General features: G+C 40.7%; 1 protein-coding gene across 8 annotated transcripts in view; it reads right to left on the bottom strand.

The window, feature by feature from the left end:
* Window positions 1-17,576, bottom strand: part of PIKFYVE (phosphoinositide kinase, FYVE-type zinc finger containing) — a 301,144-nt gene that overhangs the window by 87,792 nt on the left and 195,776 nt on the right. For 6 of the 8 annotated variants that reach the window (XR_008847336.1, XM_056536875.1, XM_056536876.1 and 3 more), the window contains one exon: window positions 15,413-15,528. Coding sequence is in view for 7 of the 8 variants with exons in the window: in XM_056536875.1 (XP_056392850.1) it covers window positions 15,413-15,528 (116 nt within the window). In the remaining variant the exon portion in view is untranslated. The remainder of the gene's footprint in view (window positions 1-15,412; window positions 15,529-17,576) is intronic. The other 2 variants (XM_056536878.1, XM_056536874.1) reach the window with 1 other exon arrangement.

The following is a 17,576-nucleotide window of genomic DNA, read 5'->3' as shown; positions in this document are numbered from 1 at the left end:
AATAAAACATAGAAAACTTCCTTTAAAAAAAAAAAAAAAAAAAAAGAAAGTATATTAGAAATATTTTTTTTATTTACCATAAGGAGTGCAATAGCAAAAATGAGTTTTAATGAGAGTGACCCTTTAAATGGAGCCTTTACACAGTTCAATTATTGTGACAAAAGAGCAACCAATCACTGGGCATTTCCTGCGTCATTTCACTTATACCATTGTCAGATACACATCCTTTGTTTACATGGGAAGATGTGCAGCTGACTTACAATGATTCTTTACAGAAGCACTATAACATAGGGTAATATTTCACTGATCATTATCCTGTATATAAAGGTCCTCAACACTCGTGATAGAATCACTATAGATCAGAAAATAGGCATAATAAGGGTATATACACAAAGAAATCCATTGCATACATTTTAGCTGGGTTTTTGCAGTAAGTGAAAAGTCTTCAGAACCAGCAATATAATCTGCCAGCTCACTGTATCTACCTCAGTTCACCCTTTTCCCAATGCACAGATGCATGTGGATGAGCAACTTCAAGAATTCAAATGCATAGTACCCAGCAGACAAGAGGATTCACTAAAATAGTAGCTTTATTGAAGCATACAAATGATAAAAGCCATATCAGCAGTGTCATTGAAGTGTACAGTGTACAAATTGATTACTGCTTTTATACATTATATCCATAAATATTTTATTTATCCCCTGTATATTTCAATAAAGCTTCTCTGATATAGCTTTTAGACATCGTATATTTGAATATAGCTACTTTCTTTGACATTCTATGGCAGCGCAATGGTTTAAAGTTTCCTTCCTTCCTAGTCAGAAGACACATTAATTAACATGATAATAGACGAAGGAAGGAAAAAAAAAGTCAGGGAAATCGAAACTAAATTATAAATACTTCAATTAAACAGATTTTTTTATTTAGATAAAAAGTCATTTAAATTGCACATATTCCTCACACAGGGCCCTTGTGGGAGGAAAAATTACTAGCAGATATGACATATAACAATAATCAAATCAATATAAAAGATCCATATAAAACAAAGTGTGTTGCAGGTTCAGCTACTGGACGTCCGGATGGTTAAACAGCTACTGAGGAAGGGGTCGAGAGTGATTTGCCTAAGTACCCTGAAATGCGTTTAGCTTACCATCACTTTGGATATACTGTTAGCTTACAGTGTGTGCCAGCTACTGTGAGCCCGGAATCTGCAATTTTAATATCATTCTCCATCCCTGCATTCCACCTACTTAAAGAACCACTTGCTGCGAGATCCTCTATGCTGACCTGTGTCTGCGCTGCTAACAGTGATCCTGTGATGCTGTTTTTTCTCCAAATTTTTTCTTTTTACAAGGGGTAATAGAAGAAATTGGGTTACAAATATTGGGAAGCATTTTCTCCTGAGTATGGAAATACCCCATGTGTGGACGTCAAGTGCACTGCTGGCGCACTACAATGCTCAGAAGAGCAGAAGCGCCATTGGGCTTTTGGAAAAATAATTTATTTGGAATGGAAGTCGGGGGCCATGAGCATTTACAAAGTCCCCTGTGGTGCCAGAACAGTGGACCCCATTTTGGAAACTACACCCCTCACGTAATAAGGGGTGCAGTGATAATTTACACACCATTGGCGTTTGACAGATCTTTGGAACAGTGGGCTGTGCAAATGAAAAATTAAATTTTTCATTTTCACGGACTACTGATCCAAAAATCTGTCAGACACCTGTGGGGTGTAAATACTCACTGTACCCCTTAATACATTACATGAGGGGTGTAGTTTCCAAAATGGGGTCACATGTTCTGGCACCATGGGGGGCTTTGTAAATACACGTAGCCTTCAATTCCGAACAAATTTTCTCTCCAAAAGCCCAATGGCGCTTCTCTTTTGAGCATTGTAGTTCACCCGCAGAGCACGTTACATCCACATATGGTGTATGCTCTTACTTAGAAATGGGGTTACAAATTTTTTTTTTCTCCTATTTTCCCTTGTGAAAATGAAAAATTTAGGGTAACACCAGCATTTTAGTGCCATTTTTTTTGTTCTCTTCATTTCTCCCATCCATTCTTAACAAAAATTAGTCAAACACCTGTGAGGTTTTAAGGCGCACTATACCCCTTGTTACGTTCCGTGAGGGGTGTAGTTTCACAAATGGGGTCACACGTGGGTATCTATTTTTTTGAGTTTATGTCAGATCCGCTGTAAAATCAGCCACAAATCACCAATTTAGGCCTCAAATGTACATGGTGTGCTCGCACTTCTGAGCCTTGTTGTGCGCCCACAGAGCATTTTACTGCCACATATGGGGTATTTCCGTACTCAGGAGAAATTGTGTTACTAATTTTGGGAAGCTTTTTTTTTCCTTTTACCTCTTGTGAAAATAAAAAGTATGGGGCAACACCAGCATTAGTGTAATTTTTTTTTATTTTTTTACACTAACAGGCTGGTGTAGACCCCAATTTTTCCTTTCCATAAGGGTTAAAGAGCCCCCCAAAATTTGTAACGCAATTGCTCCAGAGTACGGAAATACCCCATATGTGGCCCTAAACACTTTCTTTGAAATAAGACAGGACAGGGCTCCGATGTGAGAGAGCGCCATGCGCATTTGAGGATGAAATTAGGGATTGCATACGGGTAGACATAGGGGTATTCTACGACAGTGATTCCCAAACAGGGTGCCTCCAGCTGTTGCTAAACTCCCAGCATGCCTGGACAGTCCATGGCTGTCCGGAAATGCTGGGAGTTGTTGTTTTGGAAACACTACCGTATGATACGTTTTCATTTTTATTGGGGGGGGGGCAGTGTAAGGGTGTGTATGTGTAGTGTTTTACCCTTTATTATGTGTTAGTGTAGTATAATATAGTGTTTTTAGGGTACATTCGCACTGGCGGGGGTTTACGGCGAGTTTCCCGCTAGGAGTTTGCGCTGCGGCGGAAAATTTGCCACAGCTCTTATTTAAACAGAAAACTCACTGTAAACCCGCCCGTGTGAATGTAACCTCCAGCTGTTGCAAAATTACAACTCCCAGCATGGACGGACCGTGCATGCTGGGAGTTGTACTTTTGCAACAGCTGAAGGCACACTGGTTGGAAAACCTTAAGTTAAGTGATGTTACCTAACTCAGTATTTTCCAACCAGTGTGCCTCCAGCTGTTGCAAAACTAAAACTCCCAGCATGTACTGATAGCTTAAGGGCATGCCGGGAGATGTAGTTATGCAACAGCTGAAGGTACGCAACTACAACTTCCAGCATGCCGACACAGCTGTTTGGGCATGCTGGGAGTTGTAGTTTAGCAAGATCTAGAGGGCCACAGTTTAGAGACCACTGTATAGTGGTCTCAAACTGTAGCCCTCCAGATGTTTCTAGGCAACTCACCAGCTTCTGTAGTCTGCACCAGGGAGCCAGCCGCATGTCATTGCCACCTGCTGCCGCCGATGGTAAGTGACCCTCGGTGCTGGTCACCGACGGTTCCTCTGCTCTGCCTGGACTACAGTGGGTGGGCAGAGCGGGGAAAACAAAGATTAACACCCCCCCCCCCCCCCCCCCCCGATCTGCTATTGGTCGGTCGCTTCTGACTGACCAATAGCAAGGATAGGAGGGGTGGCACTGCTGCCATCTAACTCCTATCCCTTATTTTCCGGGTCACCGGAGACCTGTATGACCCGAAATCGCCGGTGTCAGCAGGCATCCCGGTCTGGTCCCCGCAATCCAGTGCCGGCTCCCGCGATATAACGCGTCATATCGGGTCGTCCCGGCCGGGACACGCGGCTAATACAGGACATCACCGACCACGGTGATGCCCCGTATTAACCCTTCAGACGCGGCGATCAGTTAATGTATCCCGGCAGCTCCCAAACAGCTGCCGGACACCAGGAGGATCCCCACCTGCCTCCTCGGTGTCCGATCAGCGAATGATGCTCTGTGCCTGAGATCCAGACAGGAGCAGTCAAGTGCCGATAACACTGATCAATGGTATGTTAATATATGCCAGTGATCAGTGTAAAAGATCAGTGTGTGCAGTGTTATAGCCCCCTATGGGAGCTATAACACTGCAAAATAAAAAAAGTGAAAATAAAGTGTTAATAAATGTGATTTAACCCCTTCCCTAATAAAAGTTTGAATCACCCCCCTTTTCCCATAAAAAAAAAAGTGTGTAAATAAAAATAAACATATGTGGTATCGCCGCGTGCGTAAATGTCCGAACTAAAAAAATATATTGTTAATTAAACCGCACGATAAATGGTGTACACGTAAAAAAAATTCCAAAGTCCAAAATAGCGTATTTTGGTCACTTTGTATACCATTAAAAAAATGAATAAAAAGTGATCAAAAAGTCTGATCAAAACAAAAACGGTACTGAAAAAAACTTCAGATAATGGCGCAAAAAATGAGCCCTCAAACAGCATGCAGAAAAATAAAGTTATAGGGATCAGAAGAGGACATTTTTAAACATATAAATTTTCCTGCATGTAGTTAAATTTTTTTCAGAAGTACGACAAAATCAAACCTATATAATTAGGGCATCATTTTAACTGTATGGACCTACAGAATAATGATAAGGTGTCATTTTTTACAGAAAAATGCTCCACGTAGAAATGGAAGCCCCCAAAATATACAAAATTGCGTTTTTCTTCAATTTTGTCGCAAAATGATTTCTTTTTCCATTTAGCCGTGGATTTTTTGGTAAACTGATTAATGTCACTGCAAAGTAGAAATGATGGTGCAAAAAATAAGCCATAATATGAATTTTTAGGTGGAAAATTGAAAGGGTTATGATTTTTAAAAGGTAAGGAGGAATAAACGAAAAGGGGTACTCCAGTGAAATTTTTTATTTTATTTTTTTAAATCAAATGGTGCAAAAAAAGTTGGATTTGTAAATGACTTCTATCTAAAAATCTTAATCCTTCCAGTATTTATCAGCTGCTGCATGCTACAGAGAAAGTTGTACAGTTATTTTGTGTCTGACCACAGTGCTCTCTTCTGCCACCTCTGTCCGTGTCAGGAACTGTTCAGAGAAGGATCAAATAGAAAAGAACAATGGGGGAGATTTATCAAAACCTGTCCAGAGTAAAGGTTGCTGAGTTGCCCATAGAAACCAATCAGACCGCTTCTTTCATTTTGCAGAGGCCTTGTTAAAAATGAAAGAAGCAAGCTGATTGGTTGTTATGGACAACTTTTTCTCTGGACAGGTTTTGATAAATCTCCCCCTATATGTTTCCTGTGGAGCATACAGCAGCTGATAAGTACTGGATGGATTAAGATTTTAAAATAGAAGTAATTTACAAATCTGTTTAACTTTCTGGCATCAGTTTATTAGGAAAAGGGTTTTTCCACCGGAGTACCCCTTCAATCCATAAGGCCTGTGCTAGTATTTCTGGAGGCTAGAAGCATAGTGTCTGTTGGAGCCAACATTGGCCACACTAATATAATTTTGATGTGTTTTTATTATGGACTCAAATATATTTGAATGCAGTGGAATGTCATGGATGGAATGGGTGTAGGGTGTCGGCAGGACTGGCTCCAGGAATGGTGGTTGAGGCAAACAGCTGATTAGACAATCATTTGCTTTCATTTTGTTCAAAGCCATGTGATAAGCCTGGCACCTGAGTGATAAGAATGGAGGTGAGCTACAGTTCCTGTTACCTCCAATAATATAAGCCATAAAACCAGCCCCTGCGGTGTGGGATACAATGGACTGCAAATCATCCTGTCAGCCCACAACGTGCGGTTCTCGAGGAAACTTGGATATACATCTGTCAACACAACGTGGGACAACAAAGAGAATCCCCCACTCAAGAAGCCATCAAAGGACAAGGACTGATTGCAATGCAAATAAACTGTAACTGTTCTGATTGGCCATGGAGATGTCTTGGGATGGGCAATGTATGGGTTATGTGTGTGGATGACTGCTATATATGTGTTACATATAGGATGATGAGATAGAGAGAGCACTTCCTACCCCCTTCCTATCACCTTCCCCTCTTCCTTGCTCCCCTATCCCTTAATTAGTTAGGATCCCCCTTTGTATTTATATGTATGTATAGCTTATAATAAACCCCTATAAAGATCCAGTTGTCCTCAATCAATTAGTAAGGCACCCCAAAACAAAGCAGTTTCTACAGTGTCCAATGGGACATCAGAAAGGAACTTTGAGGTAATCTTCATAACAGAAAGCTTAAAAGAATTTGCTCTCTATGTAACCTCTCCTTAATTTGACTAAGCCAAAGGAGATCTGGCTAAGTGCAGCCATATATCAGACTAAAACAGATGCTGAGTAAGCCTTTTCGCAAAAACATCTTCCTTTTTGCCAGTAGGACCTCTCAGCAATATGGACTCCTCAGACAAACATAGATATTGCAGCCAGCTCTGCCACCGCCAGGTAGATCTTATGGGGTATTTCCATTTTTGTTTCTTTTCAATGCACTTTATAAATGCTCTTGAATCTGGAACCCGGATCCACTTTTTCTAAGGCTTGTCCTATTCCCACTTTGAAGCCATGAATAGACAAGAGGATGGTTAATAGGAATCAGTGAATCCAAACAGCTTTGGGCACTCCAGTGGCACCTGTGCTACCAAATCTAGCATATTAGGAAGAAAGATACATTTATAATTTCAGTAATCCCTATGTAAAATATATTGAATACTGGTCAACGTGTGTAGATGACATGTTGTAATTAACATAACTATGGAATTTACTGCCAATTTTGGAGGGTCACAGGTGATTTTTTTTTACATGTAACAAATACAATTGAGAATTACAGTGACAACAAAGGGCCTTAGGAAGGAAACTGCTAAAAACTCTTTTACACTATAAGATTTCCCTCCCCCATCATGTTAAGAGGGCATTGCTCTATAGGCAGTTGCTTAGACTGTGCAGAATAAATAGCAATTATGCTGTTTTCCCAAAACAGGCAGGCTACATGATAAGGGTTATGAGGATAATAATCAGCAGGCATTACTACTCAGTAAACAAAAGAGAAAAAAAAAGATAGATGTATATTGTAATTTGCATTTAGTTCTTTGGCAAATAATAAACATGCTGATAAACGACAGAATTGGCACATATTACACAATTATGAAAAGCTACAAAAGAAAACCACTCTGTTACCGATGTCTTTTAAAAGGAGTAAAAAAAAAAAAAAAAAACTTATTTCAAACAATATCTGTCACCAAACAAAACTTTTAATATAGTGTTCCTTGTGTAATTAGTAGGGATCGACCGATTATCGGTATGGCCGATATTATCAGCCGATAATCACGATTTTGGGCATTATCGGTATCGGCAATTACCTTGCCGATAAGCCCATAATGCCCCGCCCCCCGCACCACCCCCACCGCACCGGGACCGCCCCCCCCCCCGATCCACCGCACCGCGACCGCCCCTCGTAGTGCTGGGCGGTATACCGATATGGATTTTTGCCCATACCGCTATACCGGTCGGGCCGCTCCCCCACCCTCAGAGTCAATAAAAAAAAAATGAAAACTTACCCGTAATGGGGGTGGTCCGGGCCATCCATCCTGTAGTGTCCGGCGGCAATCCGGGTGGAGGGTGCACCGGTCCGGGCTGTCCTTCTCCGGGGGTCCTCTTCTCCACTCCGGGAAGGCTCCGGCCTAGTACGCTGCATAGACGTCGCTACGCCGTGACGTCAGGTGTGTCGCTGCGCACGGGTGTCTATGCAGTGTACTAGGCCGGAGCCTGCCCGGAGTGGAGAAGAAGACCCCCGGAAAAGAGGGACAGCCCGGACCGATGCACCCTCCACCCGGAATGCCGCCGGACACTACAGGAAGGGAGGATGGATGGCCCGGACCACCCTGACAGGTAGGGGAGAGAAGCGGGTGGTGGTGGTGGTGGTGGCGGCCTATGGCACCGCAAAAGCCACCACAGTGCATTGATTTAAAGCGCCCACTTTAAATCAATGCTCTGCAGCGGTGTCGAGGGGGTATAAATAGCCGATAACTTATACCGGAATATCGGTATAAGTTATCGGCTATCGGCCCTAACCTCCACCGATTATCGGTATCGGCCCTAAAAAACCGATATCGGTCGATCCCTAGTAATTAGCAGACACGTTCCCATTCACTTGCATCTAAAATTATCAACATAAAAATGTGTAAAATGTAATAGATAATGGCCACTAGGTATGATACAGAGCTTTTTAACCCCTTATGGACCCGGGGTTTTTCCATTTTTGCATTTTCGTTTTTTCCTCCTCACCTTTAAAAAAATCATAACTCTTTCAATTTTGCACCTAAAAATCCATAAGATGGCTTTTTTTGTGCCACTAATTCTACTTTGTAATGACATCAGTCATTTTACCCCCCCCCCCAAATCTACAGCAATACGGGAAAACAAATCATTGGGAGACAACTTTTGGGGGCTTCTGTTTCTACACAGTACATTTTTCGGTAAAAATGACACCTTCTCTTTATTGTGTAGGTCCATAAGGTTAAAATGATACCCTACTTATATAGGTTGGATATTGTTGTACTTCTGGAAAAAATCATAACTACATGCAGGAAAATTTATACGTTTAAAATTGTCATCTTCTGTCCCCTATAACTTTTTTATTTTTCTGCGTACGGGGCAGTATGAGGGCTAATTTTTTGCACTGTGATCTGAAGTTTTTTGTGGTACCATTTTTTGTATTGATCGGACTTCTTGATCGCTTTTTATTCATTTTTACATGATATAAAAAAAGTGATCAAAAATACACTATTTTGGAGTTTGGAATTATTTTGCGCGTACGCCATTATCCGTGCGGTTTAATTAACAATATCTTTTTATAATTTGGACATTTACCCACGCGGGGATACCACATATGTTTATTTTTATTTACACTGTTTTGTTTTTTAAATGGGAAAAGGGGGGAATTAGGGAAGGGGTTAAATGCTCTTTATTCACTTTTTTTTTCACTTTTTTTTGCAGTGTTATAGCTCCCATAGGGACCTATAACATTGCACACACTGTTCTTTTACATTGATCACTGGTTTCTCATAGGAAAGCATTGATCAATGATTCTGCCGGTTGACTGCTCATGCCTGGATCTCGGGCACTGATCAGTCATTTGGCGATCAGACACCAGGAGACAGGTGACCCTCCTCGTGTCCTACAGCTGTTCGGGATGCCGCGATTACACCGCGGTGATCCCTAACAGCTCCCTGAGCTAACCGGCATGGTTTTACTTTCACTTTAGACGCGGTGTTCAACTTTGAATGCCGCGTCTAAAGGGTTAATAGCGCGCCGTACTGCGATCAGTACAGCGCGATATTAGCCACGGGTCCCGGCCATTGTTAGAAGCCGGGCCCGACCAGCTATGACGCTATGTGGCCACGCGATATAGAAGGGGAGAGGACTCATGACGTAACATTACGTCATGGGTCCTTAATAGGTTAAAGCTCTGATTTTTTATTTTTTTTGCTAAGGGTGGGAGGAGTGTTTGGAGTATCAAAATCAACAATGGGAACGAAGCCTGAGTTAGTTTAGAAAAGTTTATTTGGTGGCAGGTATTCTTTTTTTTTTTTTTTTTTTAAATCAACTTGCGCCAAAAAGTTAAACAGATTTGTAAATTACTTCTATTAAAAAATCTTAATCTTTCCAGTACTTATTAGCTGCTGAATACTACAGAGGAAATTATTTTCTTTTTTGAACACAGAGCTCTCTGCTGACATCATGATCACAGTGCTCTCTGCTGACATCTCTGTCCATTTTAAATACTGTCCAGAGTAGGAGAAAATCCCCATAGCAAACATATGCTGCTCTGGTCAGTTCCTAAAATGGACAGAGATGTCAGCAGAGAGAACTGTGTTCCGAAAAGAAAATAATTTCCTCTGTAGTATTCAGCTGCTAATAAGTACTGGAAGGATTAAGATATTTAATAGAAGTAATTTACAAATCTAAGCAGAGAAAGAGCAGACTCGGCACTGCTGTGTCAGCTGGCGGACATCAAGGAGGGCACTGGTGACTGCGGTGGGAAATCGGGTGGTGCTCAAATTCAAACAACACAGTTCAATAAATCTTGATAGAAGATGAATAAAGAGTCAGCAACTCACCAACGCTGGTTCACGTTAGGACCTTCTTTATTGCGGCATACTCCCTTACAAACAGTAGGGGAGAGACTGACAACAGGGGGTACACAAGCCGACTTGTGTACCCCCTGTTGTCAGTCTCTCCCCTACTGTTTGTAAGCGAGTATGCCGCAATAAAGAAGGTCCTCACGTGAACCAGCGTTGGTGAGTAGCTGACTCTTTATTCATCTTCTATCATAATTTACAAATCTGTTTAACTTTCTGGCACCAGTTGATTAAAAAAAAAAAATAAAAAAAAACGTCTTCCACCGGAGTACCCCTTTAACACTGTACCCCTTAACAGATCATTCGATCTGTACAGAGATTCTGTATCTTATTCACCCCACTCAATTCATAACATGCTAGTCCAAATAATTGGAAAATCAACTTGACCTATGTGCACACTGTAGTGAAAATAGGCTGTGAATATAATTTCTTAAAAATATATGATTTTGTGACAGTGTACTGACAGGAAACATAGTGCCACATAGGATGTACAGTTGAGTAATGGCTAGATCCATAAAGACATGTGATACCCTTCCTCTAAGTACACACATGCCTCAACCGTAACAATAGATTGACATGTATGTGCCTCTGGATTAGCAGGATTCATAAACATGTCATGAGTTCTGTCAAAATGTTATCATGACTCCACAGTATAAAGGAAAGGACAATAGGACTTATGTTTTATAAAATTGGTATATTCTTTGGTTGAAGGCAACATTATAGCATAAGTAATGAAGTGCCCTCCCTGTGGGCTGACTGAGATGGAGAGGGAAAGTCCTTCTAACCACTCCCCCGATGAAAGGCGAAAAAATCTTGGCCCAGCGCCAAAGCAGTGTTTCAAGTTAGGACAGCATTGTGAACTGGATTTGTGGACATTGTTCTTCTATGTCCAGGGAACAGGACTTTACTCAAAACACTGTTAAGTGTTTTATTTTAATTTAGGACTTCTTGCGAAAGGTGTGTGTGAACGCAAAGTACCCTTTTCAGTCACAGCCCATGTGTGTGTGCAGGAAAGAACCAAAAAGGGTCAGAACATATGGACCTACGAACATCAGTTTGTGAACAAAAATAAGAAGCAGTGTGGTTGTTTAATCACATGAAGCACTTTAAATAGTGTATATATTACGCACAGTTTAGGGAGAATATATGTTCTTTGAAAACTGGGAAAGGTGCCCTATGACTAATAAAACATAGGAAAGAGGTTCAGAACAGTGGTGCTGCTGTTTTGAAACTCGTGAGGTTACAATGTGTCTTTTCCCCTGGTAGCAGTATGGATAGGCATCTACATCTACAGCACACAGAGGCCAGGTAGATACTCCACACTACACCCTGTTCCAAATTATTATGCAAATTATATTTAAATGTCACAAAGATTAAATATTTTGTTTTTCGGTTTAAGAATAGGTTCAGACGAGCGGATTCACAGCGTATTTTAGATGTGCCAGCTCGGAGTGGTAATACGCCACTGCGAGCAAGCACACTGCTGCGATTTGTAAGTTGTCGCACATGCGCGGTGTACTCGCACACATTGTGGCCGCTCCCCCTGCTCCCTGAGCTAGGCTGAGAGCAGCCGCGATGTGCAAATATACTGCGCATGCGCACGGCGACTCGCACATCGCAGTGTGTCTGCTTGTAGAAACGGATTGCCGCTACGAGCAGGCACCTGTAAAGGCACCATACAGCGGTCCTTCAGCGGCGGATCTGCAGCGTAGTGCATGCTTGGGATCCGCTCATGTGAACGTACCGTAACTCATGGATGGCATTGTGTCTCAGGGCTCTTTTGCTGCTTTGAAAATATGTGAAAATTCTGTTTCATGCCACTTTTGTTTTTCTTCGCACCCCCAAATTTTTTTTGTTGCAGCCATATTGGATTTTTTTGGGCGCCAAACTTGTGCATTTTTGCGCCAAATTTTACATCCCAGAAAATTCGGGTGGAAACATCACAGAAAATATTCCATGGTTACTAGTGATAACTGTATAAATAAAAATAGACAAGCAATAACTGTATAAATAAAACATTTCGGAGCTTAAATGTGAGTGCAGGAGCAGAGACCAAAAAAAAAATTATATATATATATATATTTCTATATCTATATATCTATATATATATATATATATATATATATATATATATATATATATATATCTATATCTCTCTATCTCTCTATCTCTCTCTCTCTCTATATATCTATATATCTATATATATCTATATATCTATATATCTATATATCTATATCTATATATATCTATATATATCTATATATATCTATATATATCTATATATATCTATATATATCTATATATATCTATATATATCTATATATATCTATATATATATATATATATATATACACATATATACACACACACACACACACACACACACAGTACAGACCAAAAGTTTGGACACACCTTCTCATTCAGAGTTTTCTTTATTTTCATGACTATGAAAATTGTAGATTCACACTGAAGGCATCAAAACTATGAATTAACACATCTGGAATTATATACATAACAAAAAAGTGTGAAACAACAGAAAATATGTCATATTCTAAGTTCTTCAAAGTAGCCACCTTTTGCTTTGATTGCTGCTTTGCACAGTCTTGGCATTCTCTTGTTGAGATTCAAGAGGTAGTCACCTGAAATGGTTTTCACTTCACAGGTGTGCTGGTGTGGAGGAGGAGGTGTGATGGTGTTGGGGTGCTTTGCTGGTGACACTGTTGGGGATTTATTTAAAATTGAAGGCATACTGAACCAGCATGGCTACCACAGCATCTTGCAGCGGCATGCTATTCCATCTGGTTTGCATTTAGTTGGACCATCATTTATTTTTCAACAGGACAATGACCCCAAACACACCTCCAGGCTGTGTAAGGGCTATTTGACCAAGAAGGAGAGTGATGGGGTGCTGCACCAGATGACCTGGCCTCCACAGTCACCGGACCTGAACCCAATCGAGATGGTTTGGGGTGAGCTGGACCGCAGATAGAAGGCAAAAGGGCCAACAAGTGCTAAGCATCTCTGGGAACTCCTTCAAGACTGTTGGAAGACCATTTCAGGTAACTGCCTCTTGAAGCTCATCAAGAGAATGCCAAGAGTGTGCAAAGCAGAAATCAAAGCAAAAGGTGGCTACTTTGAAGAACCTAGAATATGACATATTTTCACTTGTTACACACTTTTTTGTTATGTATATAATTCCACGTGTTAATTCATAGTTTTGATGCCTTCAGTGTGAATCTACAATTTTCATAGTCATGAAAATAAAGAAAACTCTGAATGAGAAGGTGTTTCCAAACTTTTGGTCTGTACTGTATGTATATATTTATATTTTAATACAATTTTTCAATAATTTTTTTTAAATAATTACTTAACCCCTTAAGGACGCAGGGTTTTTCTGTTTTTGCATTTTCATTTTTTCCTCATCACCTTCTAAAAATCATAATGCTTTCAATTTTGCACATAAAATTCCATATGATGGCTTATTTCTTGCGCCACCAATTCTACTTTGCAGTGACATTAGTCATTTCACCCAAAAATACACGGCCACCTTTTGCTTTCTTCCTATTCTCCCTTGTGAAAATGAAAAATTTAGGGTAACCCCAGCATTTTAGTGAAAAAAAAAAGTTTTCTTCATTTTCACATCCAATTTTAACGAAAATTCGTCAAACACCTTTGGGGTGTTAAGGCTCACTATACCCCTTTTTATATTCCATGAGGGGTGTAGTTTCCAAAATGGGGTCACATCTGGGTATTTATTGTTTTGTGTTTATGTCAGAACCGCTGTAAAATCAGCCACCCCTGTGCAAATCACCAATTTAGACCTCAAAATGTACATTGCACGCTCTCACTCCTGAGCCATGATGTGCACCCGCAGAACACTTTTACGCCCACACATAGGGTAGTTCTGTACTCAGGAGAAATTGCGTTACAATTTTTTTTTTCTTTTACCGCTTGTGAAGTATGGGGCAAGACCCGCATGTTAGTGTAAAAATTATTTTTTTTTTTACGCCAACATGCTGGTGTAGACTCCAACTTTACCTTTTCATAAGGGGTAAAAGGAGAAAAAGCCCCCCAAAATTTGTAACGCAATTTCTCCTGAGTAAAGAGATAGCCTATATGTGGCCCTAAACCGTTTCCTTGAAATACGACAGGGCTCCAAAGCAAGAGAGCACCATGCGCATTTGAGGCATAAATTGGCGATTTGAATCTGCCGCAAAAATACCCTACAGCAGTGTTTCCCAAATGGGGTGTTTAGCTGTTGCTAAACTCCCAGCATGCCTGGACAGTCAGTGGCTGTCCGGCAATACTGGGAGTTGCTGTTTTTCAAAAGCTGGAGGATCAGTGCTGTTTTTTTTTTTTTTTCCCTTGTGCGGGAGGGGGGGGGGGGTTACGGTTTAGGGGTATGTGTATATGTAGTGTTTTACTTTTTATTTTGTGTAGTGTTTTTAGGGTACATTCACACGGGCGGGTTTACAGTGAGTTTGAGCTGCGGTGGAAAATTTGCCGCATCTCAAACTTGCAGCAGAAAACTCCCTGTAAACCCGCCCGTGTGAATGTTCCTTGTACATTCACATCGGGGGGGGGGGGGGGGACCTTCAGCTGTTGCAAAACTACAACTCCCAGCATGCACTGACAGACCATACATGTTGAGAGTTGTAGTTATGCAACAGCTGGAGGCACATTGGTTGCGAAACACAGAGTTTGTTACTTAACTCAGTGTTTGCAACCAGTGTGCCTCCAGCTGTTGAAAAATTAGAACTCCCAGCATGTACAGTCTCTCAGTGCATGCTGGGAGTTAGAGTTTTGCAATCAGCTGTTGCAAAAATACGAGTTAGGTAACAAACTCTGTTTCCCAACCAATGTGTCTCCAGCTGTTGCAAAACTGCAACAATGAGCATGCATTGACAGTCAAAGGGCATGCTGAGAGTTGTAGTTTAGCAACAGCTGGAGACACACTGCTAGAACTCAAAGCTTGCCCTTTGGTAGTCAAATGTCAGGAAAACAAAAAGTTAAGCATCTCAGGCAAGCATTATCCTGTAGATTTATGTATCTATTTTTCTTGGATCCTTTTGTCTTCTGGATACTATGTCAGATTCCCCTGAATGGCGTATGCACAAGTCCATGGATTCTAAAGCAATCACAGAAAAATCTTATCTGAATACACCATGAAGGTTCTAATTGATAGAAATTTTATCCAGCAAATGTACACCATGGTAGTCTCCTTCACATAATTGGCTCACACAAAAAAAAATTGAAACAAAACAACAAATATATCAGCTGCTTTATCATTCATTCAATAGGAAAAGATCCACAATAATCATCAAAACTGAAAAAAAACATTACCCCCTATTCCTATACCGGTGCTTTGAGGTTCTGGTTCTGCAGTATGGTTAGACTGAGCCAAGCTGCTTTCTTGCACTCTGGAAGGACTGCTGGTTTTTGGTCTGTTGTCCATCATGCTGCAAGCAGAAGATAGGTAGAACATAGTATAGGTTTTCATGTAATAGCTGGATGCATTTTGTTTGTATAACTATAATAGAGATTTAATCATCATTATTCAATCCAGATGAACGGTATTCAACCTACAGTTCTCCTTAAGTTGTCAAATTACAATTTGTAGTTGTATTTTTACAAAAGGTGTCAGGCCAGGCACTATATGAGACATTAAGCATCAGTTCTTTGCATTATGTAATATTCATATAGTGCAAATACATATAAATCCCTAGTATATGTTAATAAATACCCATTCCCAACCAAAAGTCCCACTAACACCCTGATCTATTTTAACATTTATTAGTATGCATTAAAATGAACATAGTGTATACAAGTACTTATATTATTCAGATATAATTCACATGAAAAAGAATTCAAAACAACACCCTTATCACCATCGGCAAGTGTTCCTGTCATTTAACAAAACATTTTGATACATGTTACAGATACATATCAAAGGTTTTAAATCAGTCAGGGTCTCTGTGCCAAGGCCCCCACCAATCACTAGATATAAACTATATCTCCTGTTTGCAGACTCTGTAGTGACTCCTGTTTGATTCAGCCTGATACTGCTCTCTCCTTTGTGTAAGAGCTGACAGGGAGAAAAGAGAAAAGAAGACAGGTATGATACAGCCGCTGCTGAATCACATACAGTCATGGCCGTAAATGTTGGCACCCCTGACATTTTTCATGAAAAATAAGTATTTTTCACAGAAAAGGATTGCAGTAACACATGTTTTGCTATACACATGTTTATTCCCTTTGTGTATTGGAACTAAACCAAAAAAAGGAGGAAAAAAAAGCAAATCGGACATAATGTTACAACAAACTCCAAAAATGGTCTGGACAAAATTATTGGCGCCCTTTCAAAATTGTGGATGAATAAGATTGTTTCAAGCATGTGATGCTCCTTTAAACTCACCTGGGGCAAGTAACAGGTGTGGGAAATATAAAAATCACACCTGAAAGCAGGTACAAATGAGAGAAGTTCTCTTAGTCCTTGCATTGTGTGTCTGTGTGTGCCACACTAAGCATGGACAGCAGAAAGAGGAGAAGAGAACTGTCTAGGGACTTCAGAACCAAAATTGTGGAAAAATATCAACAATCTCAAGGTTACAAGTCCATCTCCAGAGATCTAGATTTGTCTTTGTCCACAGTGCGCAACATTATCAAGAAGTTTGCAACCCACGGCACTGTAGCTTAACTCCTTGGGCGTGGACGGAAGAGAAAAAATTATGAAAGGTGTCAACGCAGGATAGGCTGGATGGTGGATAAGCAGCCTCAAACAAGTTCCAAGCTGTCCTGCAGGCTCATGGAGCATCAGTGTCAGCGCAAACTATCAGTCGACATTTAAATGAAATGAAACGCTATGGCAAGAGACCCAGGAGGACCCCACTGCTGACACAGACATAAAAATGCAAGACTATATTTTGCCAAAATAAACTTGAGTAATCCAAAATCCTTCTGGGAAACAGTCTTGTGGACAGATGAAACCAAGATAGAGCTTTTTGGTAAAGCACATCATTCTACTGTTTACCGAAAATGGAATGAGGCCTACAAAGAAAAGAACACAGTACCTACAGTGAAATATGGTGGAGGTTCAATGATGTTTGGGGTTGTTTTGCTGCCCTCTGGCACTGGGTGCCTTGAATGTGTGCAAGGCATCATGAAATCTGAGGATTACCAATGGATTATGGGTCGCACTGTACAGCCCAGTGTCAGAAAGCTGGGTTTGTGTCTGAGATCTTGGGTCTTCCAGCACGACAATGACCCCAAACAAACATCAAAAAGCACCCAGAAATGGATGGCAACAAAAGCGCTGGAGAGTACCGCCATTGCCAGCAATGAGTCCATGTTTAGATCCCATTGAAAACCTGTGGAAAGATCTTAAAATTGCTGTTGGAAAAAGGCGCCCTTGCAATAAGAGAGACCTGGAGCAGTTTCCAAAGGAAGAGTGGTCCAACATTCCAGCTGAGAGGTGTAAGAAGCTTAGTTATAGGAAGTGATTGATTTC

The sequence above is a fragment of the Hyla sarda genome, chromosome 8, assembly GCF_029499605.1.
Source record: "Hyla sarda isolate aHylSar1 chromosome 8, aHylSar1.hap1, whole genome shotgun sequence".
NCBI classification, from domain to species: Eukaryota; Metazoa; Chordata; class Amphibia; order Anura; family Hylidae; genus Hyla; species Hyla sarda.
The sequence above is the reverse complement of the archived record's forward strand: the minus strand, read 5'-3'. Positions and strand labels throughout refer to the sequence as shown.